This window comes from Microtus pennsylvanicus, chromosome 12, assembly GCF_037038515.1.
Source record: "Microtus pennsylvanicus isolate mMicPen1 chromosome 12, mMicPen1.hap1, whole genome shotgun sequence".
Classification (NCBI taxonomy): domain Eukaryota; kingdom Metazoa; phylum Chordata; class Mammalia; order Rodentia; family Cricetidae; genus Microtus; species Microtus pennsylvanicus.
In genome coordinates this window covers 90,320,749-90,341,612 of record NC_134590.1, presented here as the reverse complement: position 1 = coordinate 90,341,612, position 20,864 = coordinate 90,320,749, and the positions used below count along the sequence as shown (strand labels likewise).

General features: G+C 48.3%; 1 protein-coding gene across 2 annotated transcripts in view; it reads right to left on the bottom strand.

Moving 5' to 3' along the window:
• Positions 1 to 20,864, bottom strand: part of Eml6 (EMAP like 6) — a 251,244-nt gene that overhangs the window by 9,697 nt on the left and 220,683 nt on the right. For both annotated transcript variants that reach the window (XR_012907211.1, XM_075942518.1), the window contains exons 28-34: positions 12,502 to 12,580; positions 9,866 to 9,995; positions 8,458 to 8,556; positions 7,353 to 7,526; positions 2,703 to 2,911; positions 1,172 to 1,329; positions 591 to 705 (exon numbers count right to left, since the gene is read on the bottom strand). Coding sequence is in view for 1 of the 2 variants with exons in the window: in XM_075942518.1 (XP_075798633.1) it covers positions 591 to 705; positions 1,172 to 1,329; positions 2,703 to 2,911; positions 7,353 to 7,526; positions 8,458 to 8,556; positions 9,866 to 9,995; positions 12,502 to 12,580 (964 nt within the window). In the remaining variant the exon portion in view is untranslated. The remainder of the gene's footprint in view (positions 1 to 590; positions 706 to 1,171; positions 1,330 to 2,702; positions 2,912 to 7,352; positions 7,527 to 8,457; positions 8,557 to 9,865; positions 9,996 to 12,501; positions 12,581 to 20,864) is intronic.

Below are 20,864 nucleotides of genomic sequence, written 5' to 3'. Positions count from 1 at the left end.
TGTAGGTGACAGATGAGTGTCACAAACTCGTAAGCAGGTGCGGGTTGCAGTCAGGGTGCCTTTCTTGCTGGAAAGGCTTACAGAGCAGATCCTCAAGCTGAGGAGCATCTTAGAGATGAACGTGGGGTGTTAAACGGGACTCCTTTCCGAACATCACCTCCAAGGGGAAGTTTAAATATATTGGAAAGGAAAAGACTGGGTGTGGCCATGCCTCCTGAGGTTTGTGTAGCTCAAACAAATGAGTTGAGAACTAATGACCTTGAAGGAACAGTTTGGTGGCCCTTCTGGCCTCAGAACCCTACGCAAGTGATTTGGTATCATTCAGCTTATGAGACTGGTGTCTTTAGCGACAGTGGCTGACTTCCTTCAGGCAAACAGAAAGATACACTCATCTACGGAACACGAAGCCCTCTCTAGCAACCTGGGCGCTGAACACAGGTTCAGAGCCACCCCTGGGCTTCCTGGAGCAGGTTCACCTGGCTCTGACTGCTGAGCATAGTATAATTTACACCTCAGGGTTGACAGCTGGGAGCCCCGTCTTCCTCAGCTTGGCCTGAAGGAGCGGCTCCCGTGGGGCCGGCTATACTCACTTTGCCGCGGCACACGGAGCGTACACACTCCACCAGCTGCCCTGTCTCCAACTGGAAAGCCCGGCAGCGCTTCATCTCTTGGTCCCACAACTTGACAGCACCTCCTTCTTTAGTCCTATAAAAGGCACCAAGGCATTCACCCATCCCCTCAAGACTTCCCTCCCAGGCCCTCTCAGCCCCAGCCACTGATGGCATGGCCACCCAGGCCCAGCAGGATGGACCCTCCAGGGTGGCCTCCTTCCTGGGTCCCACAGATATCCTATATCTCCTTCAAAAGTGCATGTCTGGAGGAAAGCAAGCCCAGCCCCCAAGGCCAGGCACGTTTTCATCAGCCTACCAATAGAGCGCTTCACAAATCCTGCCCTCTCGCTAACATTCCTCTTCTTCCTCCCTTCCTCGAGGACAACAGCTTTTTAAGAAGTGTTTCCTGAGATTTTAGCTGCTAATGGCCTTCTCTACTGCCCTCTCGGGAAGACCTTGGGCTCCCTTGTAGAGATGGAAGTCTGATTAGAAAAATAAACCCTTGCTCAACTTCATTCAAGATAGCAGCAAACAAATCCCCAAGAGGGACCTTTGCTTACGGCCGTTCTTTCCCGCCAGTCACGATCAGCCCGTCCCGGAGGGTGGTATACATGGTGAAAACTGGGCCTGTGTGGGCCTTGGCCACCAGCCGGATGAGGAAGTGCTCCTTCCATACATAGACATCTCCATTGATGGCACCGGTGAAAGTGAGGTTGTTCTGCAAACGAAGAGACACCATGGGAACCAGGGACAGATTTAACGGTCCCTTCTCAGCCACTGGCTCCTTTCGTTTGTTTAAAATTAATTTTGGTTATTTTTAATTACATGTGTGTGTATGTATGTCCATGCCTGTGAGTATAGGTACCCACAGAGACTACAGTAATTGGATGCCATCGAGCCAGAGGTACAAGCAGTTATGGGATACCTGAGTGGGGTGCTGGGATTTGAACTCAGGTCCTCTGGAAGAGAAGTGAGTGCTCTTAGCCCCTGAACAATCTCTCCAGTCAGACTGGCAGCTCTGCTGAGAGGTCCAGCTGTACACCGCCCATCTGATCTGCATTAACCCAAAGAGATTTGCGGGGAACCGGAAGGACACGAGAGGTCCCCTGGCTTTACAGTTTACCTGCTAATTGGTTTGGGCATGATTGCGTTGCATGTCTGTGCACCTCTGCAGCATCGACACAAGACAGGCCACAACAGGGGCAAGGCCAACCCTAACCAGTGAGCAGGTTATCACTATCAGTTTGGATGGAAAGAACAAGGGCAAAGGGCATAGTTGGATGTGGGGGTGCTAGTCCATTCTCTGGGGTCTCAGAGTGAACAGGGAGAGAGTGAGCTGAGCGCTGTCTCTGCATCCTGACTGTGGTTGCCATGTGGCTTAGCTGCCTCAACTCTGCCAACATGCCGCTGCTGTCATGATGATCTGATCACAACCCACGAGGAAAATAAACCCTTGCTTAGCTTGCTCTCCTCAGCTATTCTGTCATGGCAACGGGAAAAGTAACTAACACTGTTTGACTCAACATTTGAGAACAAAAAAAAAAATGGGTAAACATGTAGTTACTGGAGGGACTAAGGAGACAGCCTAGCCAGTAAGCACTTGCCTTGCAAGAATGAGGTCCCGAGTTCAATCCCCAGAATCTACATTTACAAAATTCTGGTAATGCTGTTATGTGCTGCTAACCTCAGTGCTGGGAACCTGGAGACGGAGATCCCTGAGGGTCACTGGCCAGCCAGCTGAGCCTAATTAGTAAGCTTCAGCTTCAGTGACAGACTGTCTTGAAGGAGGTGACTGGCTCCTAATGACACCTAAGATTGCCCTTTAGTATCCACACATCCAGTAACACACTGACAAACACCACACACACACACACACACACACACACACACACACAGTGCAGACCATCCACTATGGATGCTGAGGACCGAGAACACAAAGGACTCAGTGCACATTGTAGTTAATCCCCCACTGATGGAAAGGTTGGGGAACAGGGTTTACTAAGGAACTGCTTAGTAAGGGTGGCTTACTGGCCAACACCTGCCCCACTCCCACGCCCAGCCTGAGCACTCGGGACCCTCTCTGAGACTTACAGCACCAAAAGCCACGGACAGCATTGTCTGCATCTTGGCAGCCTCCATGGACCCGATGACCCCTTTCTTGTATAGCAGCGCACTTCCAGCCAGGGTCCAGAACTTCATGTGTTTGACCCCAACAGATACAAACTGTGTGTCTGAGTCGGGGCGAAATTCTACCACAAAGATACGCTCCAAGTGACCCCCTCGGCTGGCAACCTTGGTACCTGTGTGGGCAACAGAGTGTAATGAGGCTAGTTCTTTTGCCATGTGTGGGCCAGAGCAAGAAAAGTCCAGGCCTGCCTTCCATCCACTCAGAGTTCAGGTCGAGTTCCTTCTTTAACAGCATCCCCTACAGACACCATGACAAGGAGGGCATATACATGTGCCTGGGAATATTTTCCAGAGAAGTGGGTGCTACTAACAGAACCTCCACCCACAAGCCTATGCCTAGAGAAGGAAATGACTGTGGCCCATGATATGGAAGCTTCTAGATTCCAGAAAAAGGTAGGATTGATTTACCCTCCTACTATATCTTTCTGTTCCCAGATAGACACTAGTCAGCTCCAGGAAGCTCGCCCGCCCTTCCAGTGTCCCTGGGAGCTCAGATCCTTCGGATGCCTTTTATCTCCTTACTTCTACCCCAAGATGCCCTGTGTTGCGTTCCTTTAACCTCAATATCCCTTTGCAGCTTGTGCATTTTATGCTTACATTTTTTCCCTTTTATATTTAGTTACTAGTTTTTCTTATACCATACTCTAAATGTCCTCTGTGCCTCACTTACCCTCACTTGTCCTTCATCTGGAATCTCAACTTTATTGTAGACCAACCCTGACTATATTAACCTTTCTGCTGTGCCCTCGGGATCCTCACTGAAACCGGTATGACAACTGTTGTAGCTGGGGAGTTAAACTGTGAGCAGTCACACCATGAGAAGTCACACCATGAGAAGTTACACTGTAGGAAGTCACACACACTATGAGAAGTCACACCATGAGAAGTCACACTGTGGGAAGTCACACACACCATGAGAAGTCACACCGTGAGAAGTCACACCATGAGAAGTCACACTGTAGGAAGTCACACACACTATGAGAAGTCACACCATGAGAAGTCACACTGTGGGAAGTCACACACACCATGAGAAGTCACACCGTGAGAAGTCACACCATGAGAAGTCACACTGTAGGAAGTCACACACACTATGAGAAGTCACACCATGAGAAGTCACACTGTGGGAAGTCACACACACCATGAGAAGTCACACCATGAGAAGTCACACTGTGGGAAGTCACACTGTGAGAAGTCACACCGTGAGAAGTCAGTCACACCATGAGAAGTCACACTGTGGGAAGTCACACACACCATGAGAAGTCACACACACTATGAGAAGTCACACCATGAGAAGTCACACTGTGGGAAGTCACACACACTATGAGAAGTCACACCATGAGAAGTCACACTGTGGGAAGTCACACTGTGAGAAGTCACACCGTGAGAAGTCACACTGTGAGAAGTCACATCGTGAGATGTCACACCATGAGAAGTCACACCGTGAGAAGTCACACCGTGAGAAGTCACACTGAGAAGTCATACACACCGTGAGAAGTCACACACACCGTAAGAAGTCACACTGTGAGAAGTCGCACAGAAGTTGCACCATGAGAAGTCACATGGTGAGAAGTCAGTCACACCGTGAGATGTCATACCGTGAGAAGTCAGTCACACTGTGAGAAATCGTACTGTGAGAAGTCAGTCATACCGTGAGAAGTCACACCACAAGAAGTCACACCACGAGAAGTCACATGGTGAGAAGTCAGTCACACCGTGAGATGTCATACCGTGAGAAGTCAGTCACACTGTGAGAAATCGTACTGTGAGAAGTCAGTCATACCGTGAGAAGTCACACTGTGGGAAGTCACACACACCATGAGAAGTCACACACACTATGAGAAGTCACACCATGAGAAGTCACACTGTGGGAAGTCACACTGTGAGAAGTCAGTCATACCGTGAGAAGTCACACCACGAGAAGTCACACCACGAGAAGTCACACCACGAGAAGTCACACCATGAGAAGTCACACCGTGAGAAGTGGAAGGGCTGGTACAGGTGGGAAGTACTTGGCCACAACCCTCACTCCACACTGGGAACTAATCTCATCATTCCTTTAGATTCCTTTAAAACCTCTGGGTTTCTATTCCTTTTGTCTGCATTTTAGGATTCCTTTTTACTCTTTTAAACCCTTTAAGTTTAAATTTTTATTTTAAATTTGTTACTTTTCCTTCAAGGCTCTTTCCACATCCTCTCCTTGTTTTAGTTCCATTTTCTTCTTTCCCCTTTATTATTTAACCAGATCTTTTTCTTCTCATCTCTGTGCATTTGCTCATTTGTTTTTCATGATGGCGCTACAGAAGCGTACCATCAACACTGTGCAACTGAAACCCTCACAGAAGTAGCAGATCTCACTATCTGGGGCTTTAAAACCAGGGGCTCCAAGACCATCAACTCCACCTGACAGCAAAGAACAGGTGAGACCCTTCATAAAGACCAGCACATCATTGTAAGTAGACACCCTGTCTCCAGCTCAACAGACGGGCCGTGACTACAAATGCAGTAGTGCACGTGGCAAACAAGAAATGCAAAGATCAACCTCGCCAGCTTTGGAGGAAATGAAAAATTATAATGAGAGTCATATTTAAGCCACTGGGCTTCTCCTCTTGTCTTAATCTCATGAGTATTTTTCACTGTGGAGACACTGAGCTGGCTTCTAGTCTGTTCAGAACAAGTTACGTAGACATGTAAAAGATCTGAAACATGCATTCTATGTAGTAAGTTCACTTGAAATCCCATCTTATTATTCATACACATGCTCTCCAGAATGACCCCTAACAAGACAGGAATGTAGAATGTGCTCTTTAGTAATAACACAGATAGATGCAAACCTCACCCAGCGTGAGCTGTTTATATGAAGGCAGAATTTGAACAGCAAAAAATACTACACATTAGAGAAAGGAAGAGAAGTGGTGTACAGTCAACTATGAAGAGGGCATCTGCTCCCAAGCCTCTGCCAGACTGATTCCAAGAACACAAGGAGAGGACACGCCACCCTTCCCTCCTCTGGGGAGCTGCTTAAAGAGGAGACTCTTGGGAGCTGGGAAAGGGTGATTCTTCTGCTCCTTGCTGCCTTGCGGACTCAGAAGAGCCCCAGATGAGCAAGCTCTGCCTGGAGGGATAAGTCGGGGAGCATGAGCTTGAAGACAGGAGACTGGGTGGGGCCATGAGCTCACTCTTCTCTCTGGACCTGCGACAGGGTCAATAGCCTGAGGAAAAGGGTATCTGGAACACAACTCTGCCCCATAAAGGGAGGGCTCTGAAAAGAGCTAACAGTGACAGGCTTCTCAGGAAGCAGCAGGAGCTGTGTCCTGAAGGAAGCTGCAGCAAAGTGCTGGAGGACTTCTGTGGGGTGGACCTGGATGGCTAGACGATGTCCCTAGCCCTTCCAACTCTGGGATGCTTTGAGGCCGTGGTACGATGCTCTGTTTCTCATCTGCTCCATCTCGCTGGTTCACCACCTGGGATCCTAAGCAACTGATTGCCTCCCAGAGAGATGGGTTATAGGGACACTTGGACACAGTGAACTGTAAACAAGATGACAGTGTGGTTTCCTGGAAATACTGTGGGTCTAGCTGCTCCCAATGCGGAGTAAGGAAACTCTGAAACATCGGCCTCTCTTAGCTGGAACTCAGAAAAAATGGGACCTTTTCTCAGAATGTATACACCTCTTTAAAGCCCTTCGCACCCCATCCATGAGAAGATGAGGGGAGAATGGGACTCTAGGGTCCTTGATTGGAGAAGTGCCACCTCTCTGCTTGTCTGTTCCGTGTGTCCCAGATACCAGCTGCAGACAGACCTCATTAATGCCCTTACTAATTGGATCTGCTTTTGCCAAGACCGATCTGAGCACATACTCGGAAAATTGAATATTTTTAATTGTAAGACAATTACAAATTTAGTAGCAGCTGGTGTGCATGCATGCATGTGTGTGTGTGCATGTGTTGAGGGTAGATAAGAAAAAAATTTATAATTATACTTAATAGTTTAATAACCAGTGGTTCTGGTTCTCAGCCTTCCTAGCGCTGCAACCCTTTGAAGCAGTTCCTCATGCTGTGGTGAACCCCCAACATCAAATTATGTTCATTGCTACTTTATAATTAATTTGTTACTGTTGTGAATCATAATGTAACTATTTGTGCTTTCCGATGGTCTTCGGTGAGCCCTGTGAAAGGGCTGTGACTAATAGTGTTGCCCTACGCAGTGATTATGGTAAATCCTCATTTCACAAGTGTTAAAGCATAAAAATACTTGGCCAACTGAAATTTAGCAAGGTGGCCAATGTTAAACAGTTGGAGCAGAATCCAGAGGGCACCAAAAGGAACCCTGAGGTGCTGAAGACAAGTACTGTCTCTGTGGCCAGTGTTGGTATTTTCCCAACATACCCATGGGTCTTTCCCTAGCCACCATGGCTGCTGAGCAGCCTCCAGCTGGCCATGGTACAGGGAATAGACTGAGAGTTGGGAGTGGCTTGCTTGGAAGCAGCCTGGGCTTCTATCCCAGCTCACTCGACAGGGGAACCCTGTAGAGGGGAGAAGAAACCCAGCTTGTTACCTTCCTGCCATCGCCAGACGGTGATGGTATGCTCTGGATCCACGCCCACGGACACCAGGAGCTTCCCAGTTGCACTGAAGTTGACGTAATTCACCCCCTTGGAGTGGAAGCACCGCAGCATGGAAAGGGTGTGTTTGGTCATGGCATCCCAGATGTGAATTGAAGGCGTTGTCCCTGAGTGTGGGAGAGATAGCAGAGATGGTGGCACCTCACTGTTGGTGTCCCACTAAGGGCTCTTCCTCAGACAAGTGCTTGGGGGTGTCGCAGCTACTGGACATTAGAGACATCTAGTCTGACCTGGCCAAAGAAAGACATTAAGAAACTTGCTACTAAAGACAGAGCATACGGACATTGATGTCTGACATACTTGGAGAGGATTTTATTCCGAGGGAACTGGTGAGGATAGATTTGTACCTGCAGCACAGGCAGATACAACCGGCAAATGTTACACCCACATGACCTTGCTGTGTGGATCTGAGCTGTTCACAGCCGGGACAGCCATACCTGTGTTGTCCATGGTGTCACTTGGCAATGAGGAAGTCAGGAGAAACAAGAGCGGTAAGTCACGTTCCTAACAACCCCAGTAAAGCAGGCTCCAAACGAAGCTTTAAAATGAATGCGGCTTTGATGAAAACGAGCGAGAGACTTTCGTAAGAACTGCCTTTGACAGTTCTTTGACAAAGTAAAAAAGTATGCAGGTGACTGTTCACGAGTGTGCAGTTCACATGTGTGGCTGGCGGTTTCTCGGGGAACGGAAGAGCCAGGTCCGCAAGCTGCACTGCACGCTTGCCAAGCACTCATCGGCTTCAAGACATGGGCTTCGCTTACACCTGGGGTCCAGTCCACAGGAAAGAGGACCGTCTACTTATTTAACCGTCGCTGTGGTCTGGTGTTTGTGGTCCCTCAGAATCACCAGTCACTACATGTATCAACTCAAGTTGCACAGATATATTTAAGACTCAAAAAAAAAAAAATCCAAAACAACAACAAAACACCCGAGACATCAGGAAGAAAGGGTCTAAGTCACCCCCTCTCCAGAGAGTGCTGGGTCTATAGGCCAGCACCCTGTACAGCCGTGAGAGCCAGTCCCAGTGAGGAGCCTTACCTATCTGGCTGGTAGCCACCACATTTCTGTATTTTGGGTGCTGGTTCACTGTGAGGCAGAGGATGTCATCCGTGTGCTCCAGGTAGAAGCTCTGGCTGCCTAGGAGAGAGAAATTTGTGGAAGGTGAATAGTGGGATCTCACGACGGGTCACGGCTGTCACAGAGCTGAATGGGGAATCTGGACATGCCTTATAAAAGATTAGGTTTTTAGAAAACCCAAACTCTCATTTTCAGAGTAGTCCTACCCATTCCTAATATAACCATAATCTACCTTAGCCTTTCCCACTGCCTGTGTGGGGACAGCACACAGATCAAACACAGCGCTTTCAGAGACTACAATGATGAAGTTCAAGTTCCCTCCTCCCCTTGCACAAGATGGATATTTTCTCAGTGCCCACCTCTGAGCTTGGCTGGCGCAGGTCAACAGATTTCCCAGGAAGCAGAAGGAAGTACTTCCCAAAGGGCCTTTTAAAAGCCACCCAAAAGCCCAAGAACAGACTGGGGAGCGGCAGCATTAATAAACATGGGGTACAGCTCAGTGTTCTTAAAATGCCGGCATGTGCCTAAAACATGAGAAGTCTCAAAGCCTTCTTTCCCAAAAGGGAGAAAGATCAAGATAACCCCGCGATTGTGCTCTCCAAATCTGCACATAGCCACACAGTGAGTTCCAGTGAGGGTACATCTGCTCTGGCAGTGGAGATGTGGATTCGGCTCTGTTACACATTTTGTTTGAAATGTTATGTCGTGGTTGTCCGTCCCCCCCCCCCCCCAAGACAGGGTTTACTTGTGTAACAGTCCTGGCTGCCCTGGAATTCATTCTGTAGACCAGGCTGGCCTCAAACTCACAGAGATCTGCCTGCCTCTGCCTCTTGAGTGCTGGGATATATATATATATTTATATGACGTTTCCTTTTAAAGCTTTTATTTCCTAACTGGACTCATGGCTAGAGACACCGAGTGTCTTTGTTAATAACACACTCTTTGTGAACACTGCTTGAGTCAAAACAAGCTGGGCCTGTGGCACACACTTCTGATTCTGGCCGTCTGGATACAGGACGACCATCGTGTGCTTGAGAACCGGAAGCCCTTTGCTTTGCTCTTAATTTCCCTCTCTGCCTATTCCTCATCTCTCTGTTTCCACGCCCCTCTTTCCCTAGCCTTTCTTTCCTCTCATCACAGAGGAGTTGCTAGAAGCAGGTGGCTCCCCTCCAGTGCCTACGCCGTGGTCAAACCAGGCTGCGACCAGAGAGGCAGGAGGCCTGGCCCCAAGAGCTGAGGGAGCACTTTGAGGACTGAGTGACACCAGCCTGGAAGAGGGTAGAAGGGCTCAAAGGGAAGAAGCTTTGGGGTGTCGAGAGAGTGGGAAAAGATGCAGGCGGGTGGGCGCGGCCGCGTCTCCCAAAGCTACCTGTGGAGAGGTTCTGTACAATGCCAGCAGCGGCGGTGTGGAAAATGATGTCTGCACCGTCGTTAAGGTAATGCAGGTTGTTCCGGCAGTCAAATCCCCTGTAGCCAAACACGTGGTCCAGAGCCAGCTCCTGCATGCACACACACAGTCCACCCTCAGAGGCCAACAGCAAGGAACGATGCCACATTGCACATTGCATAAATAGCCACCCATGTCACAGGAACACGATGTGACAGACGCTACTCACTGAGGCTCTGGACTAGCTGAGGACGGGACACAGCCCTTTATTTAGCTCCCTGAAGCGTTAGGTGACAGTGACTTCCCTAAGGATGGCCTCCAGTGGTCACCCATGAGTGTCACATCTATGCACTGGCAGACAATTCTCTCCTCAGCTCAGCTGAGTAGTGGCTCAGGGGCTGCCACGAAAAGGTCTCTCAGGCAGCCGTGACTGGCAAGGCTGCTGGGCGAGTTGAGGCCACGCCCGACGTGTTGGTTATAACTTGTCCCGTGAAACCACCATGCATTTCCATTTTCCCAAGCAGCCGGACACTACTCTGGATCCATATTTTATCTTTTGTCTTGTCCTCTGTGACCCAGAGCAGTGGCTGATTAGGATCAATTCTTGATTCCATTCAACACACTTATACTGGGCTCCTCCGTGCCTGGCCCTGGGTTAGCTCATGGGATATAAGGTTTATAGTATGTGGGTAAGTTTTCCTAGTGTTACAACTTGTTTTCTAACATACCCCTCACCTGGGAAGCCCTTCTTCCAACTAAATGAATCTCGCTTATCCCTGATTCTCCCAAAGCGTTCCCCAGGAATGTACTGAATATGGGACTGTTGTTTTAACTTCGGCACAGTGGTTGTGCCTTTCTCTATTTCAGTCAGCAATTGCGACTCCGCAGTTACTGGTCCTGATTCTCTGGCAGCGGTCTGGCCACTCAGGTTGCAGCCTGGCAGGAATTCTGTTCCCACAGTCACTGGCTCTGCTGCCGCCGCTAAAGGAAGCTTTAATTAAATCTCTATCATTGTATTTATAAATAAAACCTGAGACAAGGCTGAGGTGACGATCTGCTAGCTCAGAGGAGGTAAGCATCACCTAGCTACCTTCTTTCCTCACTGGCATCCCTCAAAAAGTGTGTTCTTCTCTCTGCCAAAACAGAAAAAGTCACGCCACTCCAAACCCTGCCCTACTACTTCCTGTGTCTTCCTTTATCTCTTCCAGATGCCCTCTGATGCTCTATGATTACTTCCTGTCAACTAATTGCTAATACAGCCTCCTGGCCCGAGGTTAATTTTATTTAATTAATGTAAATGCAAACTCGGGGTTTACAGTGATCAAATATCCCCCAACATGGGACTTTGCCTTGAATTGACCCAAGTATGGGCAATCAGACAGTCTCCTGGAAATTTAGAATAGACATTGGTAGGCTCAGTAGTTTAACCACCTGAGGATCTGCCAACTCAGGGGGTAAGAATCATTGCTAGCTTGCTGTGTGTAAGAAGTTTTTAGAGAAAAACACTTCAGGCCCCATGAGCCCCTGCTTGACAGAAGACTGTCACCATCTGGCTTATGATCACCCTTCTACTGCTGGACCTGTCTTTCCTGAAACTGAGCTGAATTTCCTGACCTGAGCTATCTTCCAAAATAAATACCTCAAAAAAAGTTCCTTTCCAGAAAACAAAAAAACAAAAAACCCCTCTGGCAGCAGTGTGGGTTTAGAATCTAACAGCAGAGGCAGACAGACCTTGTGACAGACCTGTGAGAAAGGCAAGGTCTGTGGAACATGGGGAGGAGGGGTCGGGAGGAGGGACATTGTAAATGAAGGTCCTCCACAGATATCTGATCCCAGAGAAAGGCCTGGAAGAACTAGTGTGGGTAAATGAAGAACTGAACCACAGGATCTCGAAACCCAAGACCATTTGAGAGCATTCGGTGATGAGGTTAAGGTTGGAGATTTGAGTTACACAGGAATCGTAGCTCACGAGCTAGGAAGATCTCTCTGGTTGAGGTTTTTCGAACTATAAACATGACTCTCACTGGCAATGTGGGAATATTTTGGGTAGGAAAGCTAGCCTAAGGCATGAAAGATCTGGGGTTTGAGGAGAGAACCCTGGGGTGGTGAGTCTGTGAAAACACAGACTCACGGGAGCTGATCCCAAGTTTTCCCCCCCGGCACTGGACTGGCGACCTTGGGAATGGGTCCTTCTCACCCCTAAACCAGAGAGCTCTCATTTGCAAATGAAAGTCACATTCCCCAACTCAAGTGTGAGAACTAGCTGAAGAAAGTGAGGTGAGAGATGGTAAAGACCTATGTGCCACCAACTTCCTTCTTGTCCCTAAAAAGAGGGCTTTAACCTCGGGTGGTGGAGTGTATAGGGCAGCAGAGCCACATTGAAGGAACACGATACATTTTAGAGTTCGTGATGATTGCTAAGGCTTGGTGATAGGGCTGAGGGAGAAGGAGTGGGACCTGGTAGATGCAATGTTGGTGCCAGAAATGGGGCAGGGGACACGAGGGGGGCGACAGACCCATTTGAGTCCATCTGATGGGGTCTCCAGCTGGGGCGAATGAAAATGGCCACCTGGCAGGGTCAGTAATTAGATAAGGGCATGATCGTGAGACCTCCTCACCTCAACCAGCTTTTTCTTTTTGGTGATGTTGTTCTTCTGGAGCTTCTCAGGCTGGGGAGCTGCCCGGCTTACGGGTGGTCTGAAACAGAAGTCAGAGGAAGCACAGGGTTGAATAGGAGCTGTGAGTCCAGCAGCTCGCTAGAGCCAGGGGAGGTCTTCACTCCGCTCCCCCTCCAAGGACATGCCACCTGGGGCTGCTCTGTGTGGCTCTCCCCCTCATCCCACTAGGAATCTGACCTGCCTCAGGTGTGGGTTGGGCTCACAGGGCAGAGTTGGGTTTCTCTACACTACAGCACCTGCATAGCATCGATCCCGCGTCCCCCATACCCAACAACATCCTGGGATCCGAGGAGAAGCCCTGGCTAGAAACTGAGGGTGAGCGAATGCGTGAGAAAGAAAAGGCCATGTTCCCTGACTTCACTGGCTGTTTCTCAAACAAGAATTGTCAGTGTTCCTCAGAATCAGGTGGACAAGAGCCTGGCTTGCTGTGCCTTAAGACTGAGAAGCCAAGGTTTGGAACAGATCCCGAGGCTGCGTGAAAAGTACCCAGCTGGTCTGGCCATAGACAAGGGCAAGAGGAAGAAAGGATGAAAGAACTCCTGCCTCCCACTCTGCCCCCAAACTCAGGGTTAGAGTCCACGTCAAGCTGCCATCACTACACCAACGTTTGCTTCTCCTTTCTTAGTTTTAGGGAGTGGTACTCCCAAATTTAGCTAAGAGATTTTACTTGGAGGAAACCCTGAAGGACCCCTGCCGGCGATATTGGGTTCCTTTCAGTCAGACTTCTGCAGTCTTAGGGAAAGTAGGGGAGGGGAGGGTGGGGTGGTTCGTTCTGCCCTGAGTCCCACACTCCCAGCCAGAGCTCTAAGGAAACACAAAGAGAAAGAATTACCTTGATCCCCTTGGAAGCAGAAAACAAAGCAAAGTAAGAACTTAGTACAGGTCAGAACAGAGTCAGCAAGCACCTCACTCATGCACAAGCATTTCCTGAGGGGACAGACATTCCCGTGTGGCACAAACCATGCTTCCCCAGCATGCCAACCAAGAACTAAAACAGACGGGAAAGAGTGCACCAGGCTCCACGCTCAGAAACTCAGACCCTGGCATCTCTGGGCAAAGGGCACTAAGCGCCTACAGAGTGGGGAGAGAAAGGGAGGCCCTGTTAGTGCTGCCTGCATGCTCCTGGCTTCATGCCTGGGGACTCTGCTTGTTGTCAGTGTGCTGGAAGGAGACACGTTGTCAGAAAAACAACAGCGTCCTCTTGAATGTCTTGGAGAGTTGTGCACAATGGATTGCTTTGTTCCCAAATTAATTTGGACTCATAATTTAGCCTAATAGCTCTCAGGTTTTTCAGTAGGTCAGCTTGCTGACTGGAACAGCTAATGGGTTTTGTGCAGGGGAAACAAGGTACCTTTATTTTCTCAGAGATTCCTCCATCAAAGCATGTTACATAATCAATCATAAGTGATAATTGGACCAAATGGCATTAAGATTGGGGGAGGGCATCTCTGCAAATGACACCCCCCAGCTGACACTATGTCCATGGAACTGAGCAGAATCTCGGGGTGGAGCACGCCAGCTCCCACAGCAGACACTTCCTGCACACTCATTGTCACCTCCCGGGACATCTGCTCTTCCCTCTGTTTTAGTCAGCTTCCAGACAAGGTCTGGGGGCTTCTTCCTTTGCCTAAGAATGTTTAAGTGTGTGACCAAAGCAAGCCAGGGGGCTGCAATGGGAGCAAGAGTGTGCTAGAACGTGGCTTATAACTTCCGGTTCAAGACAGGGTACACACAGGTTGTATAATACACAGCATATTATACAGGATAGAGTATGCATACAAGCGCAAACACTGTGTATATATACGCGAGGTTGTATGTATACACAGAAAGGCAATCCGATGCTTTTTGTCATCCTTGTTCTCAGCTAAAAACAAAACCAGAAACCAGGGGTAAAGCAGTCTCAGAGTGTGCCTCTCTCAGTTCACAAGCACAGCCTTTAGCCGCGTCGGTTCACAACAGAGGACGGGAGGAGCAGTGGGCCGAGGCCTGCGTGGGGCAGATACAGCTGCTTTCAGCACCGAGCCCTCCCGCTCGGGACTCTAAGGACACTGAGCACTAGGTGTCCACGGAACACCCGAGCTCGTCCGGAGTGCTGTGGATACTTACTTGACAATTCCCTGCCTCCAAAGGAAAGCAAGTTAAAACACAACACAAGCATTAAAGCCTCTTTGCAAGCATCTATAAACAGTGTTCGAAATATCAGATGAGGGAGGAGCCGCCAAAAACCAAGTACAGCTGAGCGCTGGCGGGCGGGTTAGAGGTTTTTTCCGGGACTTCTAAATCCTTCCAGATTTAGATCCCACTGGAAATGCCACACTGAGAAACTCTGCTGAGGACATGAGAGCATTCACCGACTTTTGGTTCAATATGCTTCTTATAGTTGGTTGTTCCTTTTGGCTCAGGCTGGGAAAGCCAGGCCAGTGAGTGCTCCTGGGGTATGGTAAAGGACCCAACAGATTGAAGAAAACTGCATAGGTGACAGGGATGGCCAGGATGTGGAGGGATGAGGGGGTAATGCGGGCAGGAGGAAGGCTTTGAGATGACTCAGAACGGGAACTTCCATCCCAGGAAAGATGCTGAGGGAAGGATTCCCGCAAGAAAGCAGGATAACCCTGAGAGGAAGGGCTGGCAGGAGACAGAGAAGAAGCTGGGTATGACCTGTTGGGCAATGCGGCCTTATTCTTGGGCTCACTACTGGGGAGGGAAACAGGCACAATCTGTGGGCAGGGAAGGACTGCAGGATGGTCAGCGCAGGCAGTGCCAAGTCTGTGCCAGCAGCCTGGATGCGGAAGGATGTGGAGAGTTAATCCTGACGCACATTCTTACCCCAGAAAGGCCCCCAAGGGAGGCCAACATGGCTGAATGTTCTTTTCTATTTCATTGCTTCCCTACCCACCCCAAACAACAACAACAAACTGGTGTTGGGCAGAGAAATGGAGAAGGAGCAGAACACACAGTGACCTGAAGGGAAACTCCTGCAGCCCCAGTGAGCCACTGTAGGAACTGAGTGGAAAGGAAGGCTAAAGAAGGAGGAGGCCTGTGGGGTAGGAAGCTCAGCTTCCCCTTGCTACAGCGTGAAAGGGTTTTCAGTTTGTTTTTTTTTTTAATTGTTTCTGTAGCCTGGCTAGTGTGGAACACACTCTGTAGACCAGGCTAGCCTAGAACTCAGAGACTGACCCGCCCTGCTCGGACTAAAACTGTGTGCGCCACACTGCCCAGCATGCCAATGTTCAATGTTAAAAGTGTTCTTAAAGGAAATGTAAATTGGTTTGGATTCCAAAACGGGCCATAAAATGCTCTAAGAATTTTGCAAACATCTTGGGAAGTCCAGCCACTTTCATCACTTGGACCTAAAGTCCATTTTATAACTGATCTCCTACAAGATCACTCCATGAATAGGATTCTGGGATTCAATGAACCCTAGGCACAAGACAGCATTTATAAATGTGTGGGAAAGGAGGCTCATTTCAGAGAGGGGGAGGGGTAGAGGAGGGAAGAAAGGCAATAGATAGATGGATAGATAGATAGATGATAAATCTCAATGTTTAGAATGTATAGATCTCAATGTTATTTATTTATTTATTTATTTATTTATTTATTTATTTATTTATTTATTTTGTATACAATGTTCTGTCTGTGTGTATGCCTGCAGGCCAGAAGAGGGAACCAGACCTCATTACAGATGGTTGTGAGACACCATGTGGTTGCTGGGAATTGAACTCAGGACCTTTGGAAGAGCAGGCAATGCTCTTAACCTCTGAGCCATCTCTCCAGCCCTAGATCTCAATGTTTTAAGATTGACTCGGGTTTAGAGAAAGTATCCAAAGCTGTGGGAGCTATATGCTGTTAAAACATTCTATTAGGTCTGTTCCTATGACTTCCAGAATTATCTAGGGCAGTGGTTCTCAACCTTCTTATGCTGGGACACTTTAATACAGTTCTTCATATAGTGAGTGAGACCTCAATCCTAAAATTATCTTTGTTTCTACTTCCTAACTATAATTTTGCTATTGTTATAAATCATAATGTAAATATCTGATACGCAGGCTATCTGATCTGCAATTCCTATAATTATTTAATCCCCAAAGGGGTCGTGACCCACAGGTTGAGAACCGCTGGTCTGCAGGGTTGCTCAGTGGTGAACCACAGGATGTTCTGAAAAGACCTGACATCTTGAAATGCTTTTGCCCGAAGCCCAAGACAACGTGCCTGCTCTCCAGAGGGTCATGGGTTCAGATGAAGGGCTGCAGGCCAAAAAGACAGCCAAGAGGTCCAGGTACTAGCTGAGCACTGACCCAGCAGTTCTGTGCTGATTGCTGAGCGGCGTCTGTACTGAGGCGAGGGATGAAGGTCCCTGCCTGGAGCAGGGACAGGAAGGAAACTATTGGAGCTGAAAGAACCGCACAGCAGACTTCATGGGCTCTGGAGCCCGCTGGCTTTCTGGACCGGAGCAGGAGTCAGCCAGTGGAGGGGACGGTTGTGAGGGAAATCCTGACTTCAGAACTGGCAAGTTGAGCACGGGACCGCTGTAAGAAGCGTACACTAATTGCAACAGGAGTCAGAGCTGTGGTCCTGGGAATCCCGGACTGTCTGTGGGACGAGACCCACGAGATTAACCAGGGAGAAGATGGAGGGCAGAGACGAGGCAGCCAAAGCTGAGTGAAGACAAACAGAGGCTGAGGGATGGGAGGGGACGGTGAGGGGGAGAGGACTACCTCTAAAATCGGACTGCCTGTTATTACAGTGGCTACCGTGCCATGTGGCTGCTCATAAGATGTGCTGTAAGGTAAAACACACAGCAAGACTTCAGGACCTAGTAAAACTGGGTCTTTTTTTTCTGTTTGAATAGCCACGGCTAGTCTTGAGTCTTAAATCCTCCTGCCTCTGTAGCCCAAATGCAGAGATTACAGATGCATATTACCAAGCTCAGATGTAAAATAATTTAAAAAGAATGTAAACTTATTGACATTGACTATAGTTTGAGATGTTTTTCATAAGTGGGCTAAATATATTAAAAGTAATGTCATCGTCTCAGAACCTTTTTAGTGTGGATTCTAGAGAAATCACATGTATGAAAATCAATTGAATGTGGATCACACATTTCTGTCACCCTTCTTTTAAACAGAACAAGGCTAGAAGTGGAGCTCTGGGGACCTGGGAAGGGCGTCCTCACCATGTAGAAGACAGATGAGAAGGGACAGGGTAAAAGAATGACTGGGTGAAACCTGGATGAAAATGGAAGATGGAGGAGAGGGAGGAAAAGCTGTAGGACCAATGGCTCTGTCTTCCTCAGGAGGAAGTGGGATGTGGGCAGAAAAGGCTGAGACATCCTTGTTGGCTCAAAATATGGCTCTAACTACAGGGGACGGTGTCGGAGACAAGGGGAGAAGAATAAGGAGCACGGATGGATAGGGATTCAGAGTAAGCTCCATATGAAGGTCCAGTCTGAACAGGAAGAGGGACTCACATCCTCTGGGGAGAGAAAGGAGGAGGCGAGTGGTTTAGGTATGGAGGAAGGGAAGCAGAACAGAGGAGACAGAAAGGGCAGTCAAGACAGAGCTATACACAGGGCCTCTGTGTTGTCAGCGACACAGCAGAGCAAGAGAGAAGAGGGAGAAGGAGAGAGAGAAAGAAGAGCGGCTAAGCACTGGACATGCATGGAAGGTCAGCTATATTGGTGCTGACCAGGCATTTAGGGAAGGGAGTCGGTGGAGCTACAAAGGGAGAACGTTGTAGGTGACGATGTCACCATGGCATGGTAGCAATGCCGTTAGCTGAGTGACCATCAGCCAAACTCCTTAGACGCAGGTAGATGTCAGGAGCAGAGGCGGGGAGGTGGGCTGGAGCCGGAGAATGGGTCTGTGTAGATGACGGAGTTTGGCACACACTTGGAAGGAGCAGTTGGGACAGAGCAGATCTGGGAGCTGTAAATCCATCTGTGGGGCATCACGCTCCCACACTGCTCGGCCCGCTCATGCTGGCAAATATCTCCTCAGCCACCACATTCTGACCATATAGCACAGGAGAGAGGAACTGTCCCTGATGTCACTCAGTCTCTTCAAATGGAGTCTCTGAGATATTCTGAGACCACAGAAAGACTCAAACCCAATCCTGTCACAGCTTTGGAAAGCTGCCCCCTTTGAAAGAGGAGTCCTTGCTTAGTTTTAATGCTTTCATTTTCAATCCCAAGAGTAAGTTTTTTTAAAAATAAACACACGGGAGGGTTTTCTTAGCACACTAATCATTAAAACCACATACTAGTACTTTACCTCTGGGTTTTTATGCCTTGCCACTCTGGAAAAGACTGGCTGCTCTATAATGTGTGACAGTTTTAATTTTATAAATTATCAGTTATATATAGAAATAACAGCTTTGCTTCAGAACAATATAAAAAGCGCAGGGCTTTGCAGAAAGAAAACCATTTATGAAAATAGCATTGCATTCACTTAAAAGGCAACTTATTCAGTGTTTTGGTGATAATCTACCTAAACATAGGCCTTGGAGATGACTGATTCTAGCATTTCAGCGCTTAATAGATATTTTAATTTTAGTTTATTCCACCCGCCTTCATAAGAGACAAGAATCTTGCTACATTCTACTTGCTCAGGGTAGTTACAGGGGCAGATTGTTCACAGGTTCTGGGGTGGAGTGAGGAAGGAGAAACTGAGGCCACAGGAAAAGTTTCTGGGAATCAGGGCCCGCTCTGATTGATGGAGTCACTCTCCCACCAGGAGGGTCGGCTTAGCTCTCCTGTAAAACAAACAACCACAGGACTCCACACTAGCAAGCTCTTGAATACTCCCTCTTCGCCAGCAGCATGGGATGCTGGATTAAAGGATCCTCCCTCCCAGTGGGGCAAGGCCAGCTCTCCGTGCTCCCTGCTTACTGGACTGGGCCTCAAGCAAGGATTTAGCAGTGTTCAAGGGTCTCACGTGGCCTGTTCTGAAGCGCTTTCTTGGACAGACTGTCAGTTCTTAGCAACAATACAAGCAGTACCAGCTTTGAGAGCAGCCACTGACCACGCAGGACAAAGGGCCTTTGTGAGGCCTGTGGAGCAGGAGCTCACGGCAGCACCAAGGAGAAGCTTGTCCCGCCTCATCTCGCCTTTGGCAAGCTGGAAATTCCCACACAGCTACTGATTAGAAGCAAAGCTTTTTTTCGAAATTGGGGGCAGGTTCTCTCAGGAGATTTTCTTCTCCAAACATAGCATAAAAGGTTAGGGGGGGGAAAAACCCTGAGATTGCCTATATATGGTAATTTGTTTCAGCTCAGGGCAATGTGTCTAACTTTCCTGTATTTTTGACACTGCCAGCCACGAGCATGTTCTAGCATGTTCTTTGTTCTATCACAAATCGGCTGGCGGGGCATCTTTCTGTGTAAAGCAGGCTGATGGCTGCGGCAGCAAACATGTTTATTTTCAGTTTTCCTTGCCTTTGGGGACATACATTTAAACCAAACCAGCATTTCAATTCCTAATACATAGATGATATAGATTTAAAAAATCATTTAATCAAGCCATCCCCACAGCCGGTTGGAGCGTCCTCAGATTGTGCATGGGTTACCTATCTCCCACAACGACAAGACAGGTCACGGGAGCTAAAAGAATGAAAGTAAACATAGTCACTGACAATGAGTGAATTTGCAGAGGCTTTGGAGGACAAAATCATTCACTTACTTGTTCAAGAAGCCTTTGCTTGCTACTTAGCATATGCAAGGCACTGTACCAGTTACCTACTATGTGCAAAGTACCACACAAGTTACCTACTATGTGCAGGGTACTCTGCCAGCTACCTACATGGTGGTTCAATGATCACGAACCTTCAGGAAGCCAAGAGTGCCACAGGAAAGTCTGCATCCAATATAACTTAAAACGTCTCAATGTTACAGATTAATATAATAAGGAATCACCGGAGCAACCAATTTGAGGCTGAGACAAGAAAACCAGGCTGGAGAGACAGCTCAGCGGTTACTTGTGAGTCCCGCCATTACAGAGTACTCTGGTTTGATTCCCAGCACCTACTACATCTGGCAGCTCACACCGCCTGTCACTATAACTCCAGAGGGTCCAGCACCTCTAGCCCCCAAGGGCATGTGCCACACTCATACATAGACATGCATGATCCCCTCCACTGCCAAAAATCTAACAAACAGAATCCCTACAACATTTCTTTATAGTATACATAGTAGACAATTCCTTGATTTGTTTTTTCCTCAGGCATACTCAAAATTAAAATAAAATATTACATCATATCCATGTAACCCTAAGCCTTGTGGTGGTCTGAAAGAAAATGCCCCTTCCCCCA